Source organism: Propithecus coquereli, unplaced genomic scaffold, assembly GCF_000956105.1.
Source record: "Propithecus coquereli isolate 6110/MARCELLA unplaced genomic scaffold, Pcoq_1.0 Scaffold39, whole genome shotgun sequence".
Lineage (NCBI taxonomy): Eukaryota > Metazoa > Chordata > Mammalia > Primates > Indriidae > Propithecus > Propithecus coquereli.
Window position 1 is genome coordinate 2,092,143 of NW_012149618.1, and position 17,601 is coordinate 2,109,743.

Here is a 17,601-nt window from a genome sequence, read left to right on the forward strand (position 1 = left end):
CTCTCAGAACCCTACATTTAGAAGCCTGTTAGTGGCCTTGGTGCAGAGGATCAGTTCTCTGCTGTCTACTGGTCATCTGAAAACCCCAGTTCAGAGATGACTGGGTTTTAGGGCCTGGCTTCCTAGCAACCAGCAGTGTTTATTTAGGAGCGCCAGAGCTAAGCTCCCTGCCTGCTAGTTCCAACTGCCGAGCTGGGACCAGGGAAGTGCTTGAAGTCCTTGCAAGTGGAGCAGAAGCAGGAGTAATTGGTCGTACCTGATGGTTTAGAATGCAGAGTGTGATGGGACTTGAATTATGATTCCGCACACACTGAGTGTGGATCCTTCTGCCAGACCCAGTTAGGAGCCCTCCCGCTGTTTACCCAGACTGGGCGCTGCTTCTGCCAGAATGCGAGTGTAGGAACTTTCCACACTGGGGTCGGGTGGGGGAGAGCTGGGGCTAGAGCGGAGCATGGGCGGCATGGGGTGTATCAGCACTGTACCTCTGTACCATTCCTGCACTGCCTCTGATCGCTGCACAGGCTTCTTCCATGCTCTGGCAGCCATGCCATGCAGGATCAGGGAAATGGCTCCCCTGCTTAACTCCAACGTTCCCACGGACTTCCTGAGAAGCACCCACAAACAAGGATACACCAAGAAAAGAAATGGATAAAATTGTACAATGAGGAAATCCAGTTTGGGGAAAGAAGTATCTTTCATATCCTGGTACGCCATACCTATCACATTTCTGCTGCTCAGGTCAACCAGGGCCACTCCCTCATGGTGGGTGGATGCCCAGCCTAGCATTTAAGCAGGTGTACATGGCTTTAGGCACACCAAGTCCCACCTTCTCTTGTCACAGTCCCTCTCCCAACACATTTTTGCTCCGAAAACACAGGGCTATTTCTTCCAACTCACTTCTTGAAGGAGGGGTTTAAACCGGAAGGGCAAAGACAGAAAAAAAAGGAATAGGCAGGCACAGAGGCTGCTATAGAGTTTGGTTTTTATTGTTATGTGTATTTGGCTGGGTGCAGAACGGCGCCACCATCGGCCACCCAGGCCTCCCTGGAGGAACAGGCAGCAAAGATGGCTCCAGATGGCTCTATGTTGCCACGTGGGGCCTCAGGGGTTACAAAATGAGCACAGTGGGTTCCACCTTCCAACATGAAGTGCAAACTCTATTTCATAGTCAGACTTCACCAGGAGGGAGAGATGGCTGAAGGCACTTTAATCAAAGAGCAAACCCAGTGCCAGAGTTCGTCCTTCCTTCCGGTTGCTCTGATGGAATCTGGACACCACTCTGCTGGAGAGCCAGCACCGCCAGCAGCTGGGGTTAGTGCGCTGACTGGGCGGGTGTAAGGCCCTGCCTACGGGTAGAACTTCTTGTTAGGGCTGCTGGCGTGGTCCATTAGCAGCTGGCAGGGGGTGAACTGTTTTCCGTAGGCATCCTCATACCTCCTGAGCCGGTCTACTATCTTCTGAGCACCATACAGATCCAGAAAGCGGAAAGGCCCTAAATGGAGAAACAGGACTTTGCTGAAGGAGACAGTAACGTGAGCTCTGTAAGAAAGCAAGCTACCTGCCCAGCCTGCAAGACCAACCTCCAAGACAAGCGGGGAAGCCAAGCCCGAAGACCGCTCCGATGTCTCCCTCTGCAGGTGTGGCCAAGATCCCTTCCTGCAGGCACATGACTGCCTCATTCACAAATCTTGTCACCAGGCGGTACTGGATGTCTTCATCAGAGGAGCTGCCCACAGGAAGAGACACTTAGGTAGAGGAAGAGGGAGAGGGAAGGAAAGCAGGAGCTGCAGGTATGGAAGGCGAAGGAGGATGGGTGGAGGGGAGCTCTGCGGGCTGGTCGGCACTGACCCTCCCACTCTGTAGAGAAGACTCTGCCAGCCTTTCCCTTGGAAGAAGTGGAGAGTTACTTACCCTAATTAACGTGAAACTGAGCACCCAGAACAGGGCCTGGCACTGAGGAGATAATCAGTATCCCTTGACATCCGCAACAGCCAGTTGCTCACAAATGATAATAAAGATCTGGGAGAGGAAGGGGCCTGAGAATCGTGGGACCTCTGGGCTCTCTGGGACCTGCACAGAGAAGGCTGGAGCAGGGAGGGGCCTTCACCAGGCTCAGCCACATTCTCACCTTGATGCCTGGCAGAGACTGAGAGGCACGTGCCAGGGCTGTACGCTTGTAAAGCACTATTCCATTCAGGTAGGGTGGGCATAAGCAAAATGGGAGAGGGGCTGAGCAGCTTTGGGCTGCCAGAGAAACATCTGTTCTCAGGCCATTAGCCACTCAAATCGACTTACACTTCAGACTTAGGAGGCAACTTCAGAGTTGCGAAAATACTGTCCATGTCAGAATTCAAGTTCTTATTCTTCACACCCTCCTGGTAGATGTAAAAGCCCTTCCCAGACTTGCGACCTAAAAAGAAGCAAGAAAATGGTGTTACTATTTGTTTGTTCTCAGAACTCTGGCCTGAGAATTCTTGTCTCTCCTGGTCTGCTATAAAGCGCTGATAGCTTGATACAGCCAAATCTGTGTGTATCTGGTGAGAAAGGCCACTTGGATGAGTTTTAATGTCCAGACATGGAACACCTGGCCCTAGGATGCCTAAGTCCTAATGTTGATCTTGCTGCCATTTTGCTGAGAGAGCACGCCACCTCTCTGTGAGCCTCAACTGTATACTCTGTATTGAGAAGTTTTACTTCCTCCCCACAGGTGGCCAGACAATATGTAAAGCCTGGATGCAGAGCTTGCTCCTGCAGTATCACGCATGTAGCAGACGCTGTGGGCAGGATGAACATGCCTGTCCATCTGGCACAACTTCGGCCAGGAGGCTAGAGCTCTGCCTTGTCCATAATCTATAGGCCTAGCCTAAGAGGAGGTTCTCATGAAACCATTTTTGAATTCCTCTGTGACAAGGGCTCTGTGTTTAGAAAACTCTGCCACGTGGGCCTTCTGTAACCCTTTGGTCTCAGGAAACTGCTCAGAACTCTAACGGTGCTAGTTATGCTCCCATGAGGCTACTCACCCAGGAAGCCCTTCGACACCATCTGTTGCAGCAGTTCTAGGCTTCCACCTGCAAACCGCTCCCCAAAGGTTTTGCCTAGATCTTCTGCCACATGTTTTGCTACATCCACACCAACTTCATCCACCAGCGTGGCAGCACCCACAGGGAAGCCAAAGCCCGTGGTCAGGGAATCCAGCTTCTTGGGGTCAACTCCTTCCTGAACAGGAGGTGAAGCAGAGACTTCAGGGGAAAGCTAGCTCAGATCCCCCTGCAAGGGCTCCCTGTACTGGCCCCCAGACACAGCCTTGTGCAAAACCCACTTCTCTTCTGGGTGGCTCCTGGCAAGCCCAGGTCTGATACTATTTCTTTTAGGAAGACACGAAGATGTTTGGGGGCCACAAGTGGAAAGTCTGAGCCTTCTCTTATCTACAGTACTTTAAGGAAGTTTGCAGATGACTAAATCATTTATTTGCTTCTTATTTGCATTTCTGAATCTTAATAATAAGGAGATTTCATGGCCGACAGAGCAGAATGTGCCATGACTGACAGAATGAACACTATCAAAGCGCAGTGCTGCAGAGCCTGTGGTCCCTGAGTCTAGGTGAGTGCCCTGTGAGGATCCCCCTCCATTCCTGCCAGAGTGGCCTGGACGAACACCGGAGGGGTCTGTGTGCTGTGGAAGCAGACGCAGCACCAGTCACGAAGCAGGCCCTGTTCTGGATGGTCCCTGCCTCAGAGGGGTCAGGTGCAGAAACAGCAGAGAAGACATGTCGGGAGGCTGTTGGCTTGACAGACCAGCACAAGGCAGAAAAGGGGAGGTTAAAGCTCTGCCCCTTTTAGTGTCACATGAGCCCTGTGACTGCCCACTGCAGAGGGAGGGCACAAAGGGCCTTCCTGGACAAGAGGCAGGAGTTGGTGTGTCAGAAGGAGGCCTGCCTCTCAACACTGGCAGTGTCGAGGCCTGACTGAAGGAGTGGAAGGCGTCTCAGACGCTCCAGAGAGCAATACCGACCTGGAGGATTCGGATGACTTCAGACATCATGGGTGCAAGACACCTGGTGGTGTAGAAGCCAGGCCCATCCTGCCAAAGGAGAGAACATGAGCTCACTGGTTGCCCTGTTGCTGGTACCCCCCAAGTCTGAAACCAGTCTCCCTTTCTCAAGGTCACTTTAGTCATTTCAAATTTAAGGTGATTTAAAATCTCAACCAGAATCCTTAAAATTAAATTGCAGGGGACGCCATACACAGCGGTGGCCTGGCTTGAATCAAACAGCACAGAATATAGTTTGTGGCTAGGAGAACCTTGCCACATCCAGACACTCCCCACTCCCAACTCGACTCAGCAGGACAGAGTCAATACCACTGTCCATGCTGGAGATAACCCAGGAAAATCATATCAAAAGCTGGTGTATTTGCCCCAGAATAGTTATAAACAAGCCTGGAGGTAAAAGGAGTCTTCTTAGAACTTTTTAAAATCTGCTGCTCTGTTACACAGCTCCTTACCTTAACCACAATGATGACCTTCCCCTGCTTGAGCCCAACTGCTACAGCTGAGGCAGTTGTGTCCTTGGAGGTTTTTTCAGTTGTGATAATCTCCAGCAGCTGCATCTTGTCCACGGGAGAGAAGTAGTGCATGCCAATCACCTGGCAAGGGAACCAAACGCCAACAGAGTGAAGCATGCTGAGGAGGAAATTAGCATTCCTTTTTTGCTAAGAAAACATTACAGAGAAAGGTGGTTGTGATATAGGAATACTGCTGGATCTAGTCAAGGGGTTCAGTTCCATGGTTCTTTAACAAAAAGTTTAGTATATTGGGGAGAGCATATCGGAATCCTCCTCTTACATTTGCTTCTAATGTTTTTCACTGAGGACATCTGATCCTCCCAATAATCAGTGCCAAAATCACAGCTAAAGGCCAGACTAGATTTATCAGGGAAAAATGAACGATGGTTCCACTTATATTAGTGATGCTGATGGTTTAGGTGAGAGGACCCACTTTTCTTGTGCAGGAGGAACAGGTAGAAGAATTAGTTAATATGCTGGAATGTCGGGATGTATTTGCATTTTGCACAGATGGGCCTCACCACCAGGATACTAGGTTTAAATAATGCTCCTCGACAATCAAATGCACTTGAAGACTCATTAAAGCAGCAATTCTCAAAGTGTCGTACCTAGTAGCATTGGCATCACCTGGGAACATTGGACCTGCAAATTCTCAGGCCCACGCCAGACCTGCTGAATCCATTTTAAATGCTGAATGCATTTTAAAGTTTGGGAATCACCTCATTAACTAACAATTATATAGTCTTCAAAATAGAATTGTGAGAGAAGTCTAATTCATTAATTTATAGTTTTGCTTTCTTCCTCCAGTTTAGCTATAGGGTATAACTAGTAAGAGCTATCACTTATTGACTGCTTACTATCTACCTGTTCTTTAATACATTTATCAATTATTCCTTATATTTAATGCATTGGAACCCTGTGAACTAGTCACTTATCTAGATGAGGATAAAAAGAGATCAAGAAGTTAAAATTAGTAGCTCAGGGTCGGTCAGTCAATGGCAGAGTGGGATTCCACCCCAGGCTCGCCTGTCTCCAAAGCCTGACCGCTTGCTGTTACGTAATATACAGATCAATTACATGTTATGTTAACTTCTCAATCTAAAAGTTGCTTCTAACCCTGAAATTTTTCTTTTTTTTTTTTTGAGACAGAGTCTCACTCTGTTGCCGGGCTAGAGTGCCGTGGCATCAGCCTAGCTCACAGCAACCCCAAACTCCTGGGCTCAAGTCATCCTCCTGCCTCAGCCTCCCGTGTAGCTGGGACTACAGGTATACGCCACCATGCCCGGCTAATTTTTTATATATGTATATTTTTAGTTGTCCAGCAAATTTCTTTCTATTTTTTTAGTAGAGACGGGGTCTCGCTCTTGCTCAGGCTGGTCTCGAACTCCTGAGCTTAAACGATCTGCCCGGCTTGGCCTCCCAGAGTGCTAGGATTACAGGTGTGAGTCACCGCGCCCGGCCCTAAATTGTTCTTTTACTTAGGTCTAAAATACTTAGGACCTGATTCAGACTCAGTACTACTGAGCAAAAGGAATTAGCTTTTATTGACACATAATTTATACACAATAAAATGCACAGATCTTAAAGTGTTCAGTTCGACGAGTTCTGATAATTGTATATACACCCATGTAATCACTGCCCTAAGCAAAATATATTTACATCACTCAGAAAGTTGTGCCAAAGGTGACCAACTCATCCTGGATGGTGGGGGCTTTCCCAGTTGTAACACTGAGGGTTTTGTGTCCTGGGAAAGCCCTTAGTCCTGGACAAACTGAGATGGTTAGTCAGCCTACTTGTGCCCTTTTGGCCTTACTTTTATAAGAATGACATAAGGCAAGCAAGTAGGAAAAGCTATCCCAGATACCCAGAGGCTAGGACTGCAAAGTGTGATACTTGCTCTACTCTGCTAGGAAGGAGAGGTTAGCATCAAATGAACAGCAATGGATTCTCCTTTACTGATTTCAAATGCCACAAAGGTGCCTTGGACAATGACATGGCCAGACTGCCCACCTGTGAAGTCTATAAACAGACAACACTGCTGTTGTGTCTTCCTGCAGGGTCAGAATGTCAGCCGCCATCACTGAGCCTGCCTCTATTAGGCCCCACATCACCCCTAATTGCTGTGTGCTGGGAAACTAGACTACCCTGCATCAGCAAACGCAAAGAGTAGGAATAAATAGGCTTTTGTGGTTTTAGTACAGACTTTGTGTTAACAATTTCAGCTGTTTAAGGGCCTTTTATAATTCCTGCCTCCCTCTGGATGTTCTGGTTGGCTGAGGCTAACTGGCTAACTAGTATCCTCCAGGGAAGTGAGGTGTTTTTTTTCTCCTTGAATAATTTCACTTCCCCTTAATTACTCCAGCTGAGAGCAAAGATAAGTGTCTAGGCATCATTTCAAACACTCACTGGAAGTGCTTCTGCACCCAGCCCTTTCATGTCCCAGGTAGAAGGTATAAGCAAACCCACCACACGCACTGACACTCCACTCCCGGATCCAGAGTTGGAACCAAACCAGTCACTAGACCCTGCTCTGTAGCTGAACTGACAGTTTGGAGCACCCCTTCTTGTTTTAGGGGCTCTCTGTCAATGTCTAATTGTAGGATAAAAGTAGGTTTTATATTCTGAACCTGAAAAATCATACCCATTACAGATGCAAACCACCTCTAAAAGGGCATTTTAGTTGTGCTTCACTTATTCCTGCATCTCACCTTGGTCATGGTGTTCGCGTTCATGTGCCTGGTTTTGAGGAATTACCTCCATCCATTTCATAATCCACACCAGTCCCTTCTCTGCTCAAGTTCTAAGCCTTCCCCAGTGAGCCTGAGGCAGTAAACCATTTTAGGGTTTTTCTCTGTTCAGAGTTTACCTTCTCAGGTCTTTTGCTGACGGCAGCAATTTCACCAATTGGCAGAGCAGATGTGTTACTGGCAAAGACACAGTGGTCTGGAATCACCTGCAGGGAAAAAGCATTTAGGAATGTGTCATGTAAGCCATGGAGAAGACTAGAGGCCACAGCAAAGCTAATGAGAGACACCTGGGCCCAGCCCACCCTCTCACCCACAACTGCTCTGATAGTAGATGTCACTCACCCAGACACTTAAGGACCACCTAGGGGCTTTTGTGTGGGCAAATGTGTTGACCTTGTTCCTTTTCCCATTCAGCCTTCCCTATTTATGGTCTATCATAAGGTCACCTAATCCTGACCTGGAGACTACATTTCAGCAGTTGGGTCAATAAGACTCCTTAGATAAACACTGAAAAGATGGCCTTGAATCACAATTTCATTCATTTCAAGACCCAGCATGGGTGTCAAGCCCTTTTTCTTGTTTGGATCTGCCCTCAAGCCTGAAAGCTTATGAGACCTCCCTACCCCACTGCCTGTTCACCTGTATAAGAACAAGTCATGATATGCATGCCTATCTCATTTTATACAGTGTTACTAAATAATAGAATACCGCTATAATTATATCTACAGTACATGACTACTATTAACTATTAGCTTTATCAGCCTGGAGAACAGTCTCTAATGCAGACTGTCTCAGCATTCTGGCCACGATCCCAACTTATTCATGTTTTTATTCAGATGCTTGAATCTGAAGGTGAAGGGCACACTTGTCAAATTTGTGTAAATCTGGGACAGGCGGAATCCTAACATTGGAGATGAGAATCAAGGTTGAAGATACATTCAACACACTAAAAAACTGAGCATAAAATAAAATCAATTATAATAGAGATTAATGTCAAGTACTGCATTCAGATTAAAAAAAGAAGGAAAGAAGAGAACTGTATAGGCACTTGATGGACAAGACCTGGCCTGGCAGCATTTGTGATAAAGATCCCATGGTTTTAGTTAATCAAAAGTGGAATGTGAGTTGAGTACAGCAAACACAGTCTAAAGTTGCATTATTAGTGGGATAGTGTCTCATGCTGGTGGTAAAATCCTCTATGAAGAGCAAACCAATGTCTCCAAAGATGGCTGGCAACAATTCCTCCCCTCCTCAGACATACGTGTCTTTCTTCCCATCCAGAGGTGCAATCTATTTCCCTTCTTGAATCTGGGCTGGCCTTGTGACTGGTTTTTATTAACAGAACGCAGCAGAAGTGACCCTGTTATTTCTAGACCTAGCCCTGTGAAACCTGGAAGCTCCTGCTTTTGCTCCTTGGAAGCCAGCGGCCATGCTGTAGAGAAGTTCTGGAGAGACTAAGTGAGGACAGGCCACGGGTAAAGGGAGGCCATCTGGGGGAAGCACTGAGGCACCCCCAGCAAGCCTCCAGCTGAATGCTGTCCCATGAGTGACCCCAGCCCTAAAACCACTGGAGCTAAGTACCAGCCCTTTCTGCAGAGCCCTGCCCAAATTGCAGAATTGTGAGCAAATAGTTGTTTTAAGCCATTGTGTTCTGCGCTGGTTTGTTACACAGCAATAGAACACTGAGACTTATGATGAAGATACTTAGGAGGACACCGAGACAGAAGGGGTCTAGAGACAACATCTTAGGAAGAATGGCAAAGGCATGGGTTTTGGTGAGTTCTATAGAGAGTAAGAGAAGATAATGTTTAAATCCTTCAAGAACTATCAGTAGATTCAGCTTTAAAATTTTCTTATAAAGAAAGCATAGGATGTGGGAATCTTAGCAGGTAAATAAAAAATAAAAAATAATAATAAAAAAGAAAGCAAGCAAAGGCTAGATGGGAGGATGGACTTAATGCCCTCTTCAAGGTTCCTTCACTTAAAATTCTTTGATTTTCTAAATTTAGACTATTCTGGACTTCACTCTTTTCCAGGCTTCCTGAATAACTTCTTGGAGTATCTCCTACCTTAGATGATTTTATGAGCTTCACCAAGGGCACCTGACGTGTTATGATATATAACCATCACATACATAACATTTTGGATTTTATCTGTACTAATAATCTTTCTCTCTAAAGTTGGTATTTCTTTTCTTACTATCTGCTAAAAATCAGTGGTTCCCTGAATACCCTTTCTCATCTCTCTGCTCACACTGCCCTAGTGTCTTCCCCCGAGTACTGAATGGTCACACACAACCCCTGTGCTTCCTTCTCTTTGCCTCCAGGTTCTGTCCCATCTCTTTTCTCCCGTAATCTTTATGTTTCAATCTAACTACTGTATTGATTTGTTTCTAGTCAACATTTCTCTTGATTTGATCCTAGAATCCACCTACTACTGGCTTGGCAGTGCCCGAAAAGCCCTATGGACATCATCCCAACCTCTAACCTGAAGTGCCACAAATAGGACATAAATCTACCAAGCTCTTCTGAATTGTCTCCCTCACTTGAATCTAGCACTACACTCTGCCTAAAGAATAGATTTTGAAATGTGTGTCTCACAAGTGGAATTTGTTCTGAGTAGAACTGCTTGTCTCCTGTTCCTAAATCTCCTTAGGTTCAGTCTTTAGTGGTGCAGAGACTGCCCCACATGGAAAGGCACCTTAGGAATATCGCCTGCTTCACCATAGCCTGCTGCTCTGGACACCCAATGTGTTGCCAAGTCAGTACCATTTCATGTACCATTTACTACCCCACCTGCTGTTTACGCAACTGTAGGCTAGTGCAGGTCTTGGCCCCGCTCATGCCTAGACTACAGACGTTTCTCCTTCCCTGGGCTCGCTTTTCATAGCACCCACTTCAAGTACTCGTTTTGTTCATGTCATCCCATCTCAAGCAATGGCTCTGTAGAGCGTTTGGGAGCTGGACCAAAGCAGCATTTCCATAGAACAAGCACCTGGAGAAACTGTTTCTTCCCTATTTCCTTTGCTGCCTAGACCTGAAGAGGTTTGGTTATGGCTTATAGTGAATCAAAAATCTCAAGACATCTGGCTATATACTCCATGAGGTTACCTATATGTTTGGGTGACTGAAATTCACATGAATAAGGCTAATGAACCCTGTGCTTATGTTAATAAGCTACTTGGTTTTCTTCCCTTAGGATTTACATTTGACCTTTATAACATATGAAGTATGCATGAGCTCACATAAAAACTTATGTTTAGAAATGAATAGTCCTATAAAAAGAACCAAGAGTTTCCAATAGGCCCTTTAAAAACATCTCAGTGTCCTCTACTTACTACAGTAGGATTCAAATACAACAGAGCCCTTACTTACCGCTTCTACTTCCTTTAGCACTTTGTGCTTAAGACTAAGGTCCTCAAAAACAGCTTCAATCACCATGTCGGCCTTTTCAAAACCTCGGTAATCGAGCTGCCCAGTCAAGTTGCTAAAGATGGCATCCCTTTCAAATGATGTTAGAGCTTTCTTCTTCACTTTATCATTCAATCTAGAAAAAACACATTCCTAGTCAGAGAGGAAGAAAATAAAACTAAAGTTCATTGAATGTCCATGGGCCAGATGTGTTACGTGTTTTTCACCAGCTCTGTGAGGTAGTTATTACCTTACCCCATTTTGAGGGAGCTGAGTTGCTCCAAAAGGCTGAGAGGGACTTGTAGTCAAATAGCTTGTTAAGGGAGGGTACTAACATTCAAAGACAGGTTGACCCCCAGGTGCATAATTCTTTCTACCATAGAATGCCTCTAAATGCCCAATTTACATGTACTGTATCACTCATAAACCAATTAAATTTGCCAAGAGAAGCAAATAACATGAATACTAGAATGGCAAAACGAAAGAGCAGCTCTGGTAATTACCCATGATAGGGGAAGCAGCCAAAGTGCCTTAGACCACATGGTTTTCCCCTTGTTTACATATCATTTTATGTTACTCTGTAATTGTAATCTTCTAGGGGACAGAGACCAACCATGACTTCTTATATTCTCAATCCACTTCCGACTCATCACCTAGTAGCACATCGCATTGATTACATAAAATATTAACTCAAAGTTTCTTCTTTCCCACAGGGAACTAAAAAGAGTTCCTGCTACTCAGACATTTAACTGATTGTTTTTTATTGCCAAGGAAAACAGGCTCTCTTAGGTTCAATCTGACCACACTTCTAGAATAGATGACTTAGAGTTTTCCTCTGAATGAATAATGAAGCTAAATTCCTTAATTTCCTTAACCAAAAGAAAAAGCCACAAGGTAAGTTCAAAGGAGTATTCAAATAAGATCCTAAAAATATGGGTTCAAACCTCTTGGTTTCTGACAACCATGACAGCAGTCAGCAAACAAGATACTTGTCAGAGCTCAAAACATTATTAGTTGCTCTAATTCTAATGCCTGATGAAGCTGTTTCCAAAAAAGGACAGGAAACATTATGTCCCAAGTCAGCAGCATGGTCAGGTGGCATTCATCAGAACCTGATGTTTCTCAGACAGAAAGGGAAACCCAGGATAGCTGTATGCAAAAGAGATCAAAGGAGGAAGCTATTCTAGAGCAGTAATTTCTTATTTTGTGACTGTATGAAATGTTGTTTTGGGATGCTTGGATGCTAGTTTCAGGGCAATGTTGCTATGTAGCACGTGCTATTTTTTTGTCAGAATCTGTTACTACTATTCCTTGTTACCTTACGATAATCTGCCAACATAATTAAACCTGCCAGGTCCTGGTTAGTATTATGGTAGCAATATATGAGCTTCTCTGCAGAAAAGGGATAACAACATGCTTAAGCTACATAATCCATTTAACAAACAAAAAAAGCCCACTCAGCTAAAGTCACATGCAGAACAGTCTAAGTGCAGCCAGCTTGTCCATTAAATGTGAGCTGAAACCCACCCCCAGTCTGGCCAAGCTGCCACTCCATTTTTCCCCTCTGTAAGACAGGTTGGGGTGGGGGGTGAGGGGGCTGGGTGCGGAGGAGGGAGAATAATATTGCCCCTTTATGAATCCAGAGGTAAGACAGAGACAGTCTGTAAAGCCTCACACGTTGTAGACTCATCAATTCACTGCTTGACTTTGTAATGCCATTCAGGAACTACAAGGCACAAGAGTTCTGATCTGGGCCCTCCCTTCACCCTGCAGTTCCTGCCCTCTTCCTCACATCCTAACCTCTGTCCCCTCAACAGAGACACAGAGGCATGCTGTTTCAATAATCCATAACAGTATAGTAATTACATGCACACTGGATCAAGATCCACAGACCTGAGAATTTCTAGGAAAGCCTAAAATAAATGGTATTTAAAAATATCTACTAGATAAGAGTTTCCCTTCTGCACTCAAAGACTACAAGGCTCCAATCGTATTAATGCCCTATCATATCTATGACAAAATGAAATGAAAGCAGGAATTAGCATTTCTAAAAATCAAAAGAGTCTTGGCTTAACTACAGAATATCCAGTACTCATTATGTTCAGGAAAAAGAATCTGTGATGGCGAAAAACGACAACAGAAAAACATTCCAACTCCTGGCAAAGACAGAGAGTAGGCTTACCCTTTGAACACTTGCTGCTGTCCCCGGCTTAGCCCAGTGACTGCTGCATCTTTAAGTATAGTCTTTAGACCCTTATCCACGGAGACTTGGGCGATGCCGGCTCCCATCAGCCCTGCACCAAGAATAGCCAGATGCCTGCAAGGGAAGGATGAAATGACTTTTGGTAGGCAACTCTTACTCATTTCAGTAAATGAGGAAGATTGCCCAAGTTACCATCCAATAAACTAACTAAAGCAGGCACAACTATGTTTCAAATAATTTTTACTACTAAAAATACAACTTTAAATAAGTGATTGATTTTTAAAGTTAAAGCAAAAATCCATTAGGTCTAAAAGAATTGGTCTATCCAAGAAGACAGAATTATACTAATTTTCAATCATGCCTGGAGATTACTGAAAATAAAACAAACCAGTTGCTTAAGTCAACATGAATTATTTTTGTTTTCTGAACAAAAACCAATTTGCAATGCTATGCCCAAAGACTAACCTCTCTTCTTTGTTAACTGCTTGTTTTTTAGTGATTTGACCATTTTCCTGTTATCGTTCATTTCTCCTGAAATCTGTGCCTTTATCACCTCTCACCTGGATTAGTTCAAAAGTCTTGATGGTCAGAAGGATTCCTTTTATGTTAAAACATTCAAGCTATAAACATAAAACAGTATCAGTATTTAACCTTATTTATAATAGTTTTTTAAAAAGGAGAATAAGAACGCATGATTTGGTTTTTGTTTTTTTGGTGGGGGGGATTCGCTGGCATGTTAGCTTTAGCGGAACAACAATAATAATAAAATCTAAAACTAGTGTGATTAAAGTATTTTTGGCATAACAGAACCCACAGCTAAAACATCATTCATTTTTTAACTGTTTATAATACTCTGCTTCTTAACATCGGAACTTAAATGAGGACTTTATAATTGTTTAATGTTTGTCTACAACAGCAGACTTAAATTTAACACATTTTACAATCTACTGAATCTCTCTGATTAACATCTTCAGCATCCCTGAAATGCCCCACTTGTGTAAGTATCCAGCAGGTTAACATCTATGGTGTCTGATGCTTTATAAGTCAACTGTTTTTTTATGGTTTTTTTTTTTTTTTTTTTGAGATAGGGTCTTGCTCTGTCATGTGGGCTAGAGTGTAGTGGCATCATCATAACTCACAGCAACCTCAAACTCCTGGGCTCAAGAGATCTTCCTGCCTCAGCCTCCCGAGTAGCTGGGACTACAGGCATGCGCCACCACATCCTGCTAATTTTTCTATTTTTTTGTAGAGATGGGGTATCACTCTTGCTCAGGCTGGTCTTGAACTCCTGGCCTCAAGCAATCCTTCCACCTTGACCCCTCAAAGTGCTAGGATTATAGGCTCACAGTGCTAGGATTATAGGCGTGAGGCACTGTACTCAGGCTTTTAAGTCAACTGTTGAATTACATGAACATTTGAGGGCTGATTACACAAAAATGTGGTTTGAAGAAAGCTTAACATGGCAATTTTATCTGTATACTAATTTATATTTCAGTAATTTTTCCATAAGTATTACTCTTCATTTGTAAGAATTTATGGTATGCATTGTTTGTATCAAAGATTAACTTATAAAAAGAGAAAACAGAGAATAATTCAAATGATCATCTAAGGGAAGGCAGAAGAGGCCTAAAGAGAGACGGAAGTGTAGGTATTACAGCTGAGAAAGCAGGAAAGGGGTCATTCTTTCTTCAATGTTTTTTTATTAAATTTTCAGTTCAACCTATTGTGCCTTGGGCACATTATAATTTATTCTTCATTTCTAAGATGTCGTTACCTTTCTCTCTTTTCTGTGTGTTTACTATACACCACGACCTTCTGCAGGGGGTATTGTATACTATCTGCACATAACAATAAAAGCTATACGCAGGCAGGAGGAGGAGTCTGGAGTGGCTAACAAGGTTTCTTAAGTTAAGAGCACCCTCTCGGTTGCAAAGTGCGGCTTCTTTAATTGACAGCGTTCTTCGTGGACATGGAGGGAGGGGGTGAAGGAGTAGAGAGGTTGGTGTATCTGGGTTTTGTGATTCTGCAGGACTCTTAATATTTTTCCTTTTTGCTTCCTTTCTTTCTTGTCACAATAAAGTCTCCCTCTTACTTAATCAGAAGTTAGCAACATTCTCTTACTTATGCTGTGCATAGGAAATGGGTGGCTTTGTTTTCCTTATTAATATGTCTGATTTTTGTAGATTGTGGGGAGATGTAAATTTAAGTGGCCATCATTTTTCTCTTGCAACATGGGAGTTACCCCACCCACTGAATGCAAGGTACTATCAAAGGCAGGTGGAACAAATGCAATTGGCTCTTCAGAGCCGCCTGATCCTGGTCACTAAGTGTATGGGAGAAGTGGTTAAGGCTGTATTTCAGAATCTATTTGGAAATCAGCCCTCTTGGGTAGACGCTTATCTGTCTCACCCAGGCTTCTTATCCATTTTATTTTCTATTTTGGATTGTAATCTCATTAAAGGTGAGAGGATGGAGGAGGTAGTAATATTAGCTGCTTCTCTTAAATCCCTCAGAGTAACTTAGCTAGAACAGGGTTTCTCAACCTCAGCACTATTGACATGTTGAACCGGTAATTCTTTGTTGTGGGGCCTATCCTGTGCAGTGTAGGATATTTAGCAGCATCCTTGGCCTCTACCCACTAGATGCCAGTAGCATCTGTCCCTCTCCAGTTGTGATAATCAAAAATATTCCCAGACATTGTCAAATGTCCCCTGGGAAGCAAAAATCAACCCGGTTGGGAATGACAGAGCTATAAGATGAGTTTGGGGAATGATTAAACTTCAGACACTGAAGTGCTAATTAGGCAGCGTAACACTGAAAAAGGCTTGCTGACAAGAACAGACATGAAACAGGCAAGTAGAATCTCCAATGCTTAGGTTGTAAGCTAAAAGAAGGACAAGATTTTAGCAAGTACAATGCAACTTTATGTTTTTTAATGAGGAAGAAGTGTAAGCTCCCAGAGATGGCATCTCAAATCACGGGGAGAGAAGACCATTAAACACTGAAGAGGGTGTGTGTTTGCTTTGGAAAGAGGGACCTAAACCTCTTCTAGGGGCATCAATACGAGACAAGGAAGCCTCTATAGGAGTCCCAGAGGGGTCTAGAGAAAACTCAGAACATTCGGAACTTTTTTTTTTTTTTTTTGAGACAGAGTCTCACTCTTTTGCCCGGGCTAGAGTGAGTGCCGTGGCGTCATCCTAGCTCACAGCAACCTCAGACTCCTGGGCTCAGGCGATCCTCCTGCCTCAGCCTCCCAAGTGGCTGGGACTACAGGCATGCGCCACCATGCCCGGCTAATTTTTTCTATATATTTTTAGTTGTCTGATTAATTTCTTTCTATTTTTAGTAGAGACGGGGTCTCGCTCTTGCTCAGGCTGGTTTTGAACTCCTGAGCTCAAACAATCCGCCCGCCTCGGCCTCCCAGAGTGCTAGGATTATAGGCGTGAGCCACCGCGCCGGGCCCATTCGGAACTCTGAAAGCCAAAAAGTTCTTGGTAGGAATAAGGGCTCTGATGTGCTCAAGACAGAAGAGGTTGAGAACAAGACTGAATTAAGACATAAATCTAGCGCTGTAGGTTTTCAAAGATATCTATAAGCTTTGCTCATAGTGAAATTCACAAATTCTAGGTAGAGCTTAACTTACTTAACATCCTTCTGCGGAGCTCCAAATTTATTCTTCTTGCACAGGACCTGGCCATAGTAAAGTCCTATCAAGGCCTTTGATTCTTTGGTCATTGCAAGCTCTCCGAATTTCTGAAAAGTAAAGGGGAACAAGAAAAGGTAGAACTTCACACTCTAGGTGATGTGGATTCCTTTGGTTCTGGTTTCTCTGCAAGCAAAGGGAATGCATGTGAAGCCTCAATTCCTCAGGGGGTCTCAGTGGTGCCTGAGCAGCAGAAGTCTGTCTCTCACTGATGTGAGAGACAGACAGTCTTGTCCTTACTCTTCTCATCTGGAGCACTTTCCAACTGCTGCTTTGAAAAGAGTTTTCGATATAACTAAGCTCTCAGATTCTTTACACCAGAGGCATGGGAACCTTTTTCATAGAATTAGAGTCTCAGAGCCAAAATGAGCCTTTATAATCATCTCAAACTAATCCTTTCATTTTAAAGATTGAGAAGAGAGGCCCAGAGAAATCAAATGACTTTGCTCAAAGCCATACTGCGTTAAAGTGGCAGAAATGGAACTTGACCCCAGATAGTATGACTCCCAACTCCAATTCTCTTTCTACTGTTGCAGGCTGCTCCACATGGAACCTATTGATTTAAAAATTATCTTAATACTTATGGAGAATGTGTCAACTTGGTGATTAAAAGCATAAGATTTATAGTCTAGGTTTGGATCCTGGTTCTGCTACTTCCCCACTGAGCTTTCTTCATCCTTAAAATGGGGAAAACAATACCTATTTTACAGTAGTCTTGTGAGGATTAAACGGAACACTAGTAAAATGAATAGAGCCTCAATATTAGCTATTATTAATATTAATAGGATGTAGAAGTAAGATTACATGGTTACAAACAGCATTTCAAAGGAATCCCTCTAATAAAGTTGCTTTCATGCCCTAATAGAACATAGAATAGAATCAATGCTTTACTAATCTTCATACAGCATGTTCTATCCAATAAACCATCCATCAGAGGTCAGAAGTTCAGTGGGTTGTGATAAGCAATATATACATA

General features: G+C 43.9%; 1 protein-coding gene across 1 annotated transcript in view; it reads right to left on the reverse strand.

The window, feature by feature from the left end:
• Positions 1 to 971: 971 nt before the first annotated feature.
• The window catches only part of HADHA (hydroxyacyl-CoA dehydrogenase/3-ketoacyl-CoA thiolase/enoyl-CoA hydratase (trifunctional protein), alpha subunit), a 43,476-nt gene continuing 26,846 nt past the window's right edge, over positions 972 to 17,601 (reverse strand). The window contains exons 11-20 of the mRNA XM_012652489.1: positions 16,566 to 16,675; positions 12,902 to 13,036; positions 10,684 to 10,855; positions 7,429 to 7,515; positions 4,503 to 4,643; positions 4,012 to 4,080; positions 3,021 to 3,216; positions 2,296 to 2,410; positions 1,581 to 1,726; positions 972 to 1,492 (exon numbers count right to left, since the gene is read on the reverse strand). Coding sequence (XP_012507943.1) covers positions 1,347 to 1,492; positions 1,581 to 1,726; positions 2,296 to 2,410; positions 3,021 to 3,216; positions 4,012 to 4,080; positions 4,503 to 4,643; positions 7,429 to 7,515; positions 10,684 to 10,855; positions 12,902 to 13,036; positions 16,566 to 16,675 — 1,317 coding nt within the window. The 3' untranslated portion in view covers positions 972 to 1,346. The remainder of the gene's footprint in view (positions 1,493 to 1,580; positions 1,727 to 2,295; positions 2,411 to 3,020; positions 3,217 to 4,011; positions 4,081 to 4,502; positions 4,644 to 7,428; positions 7,516 to 10,683; positions 10,856 to 12,901; positions 13,037 to 16,565; positions 16,676 to 17,601) is intronic.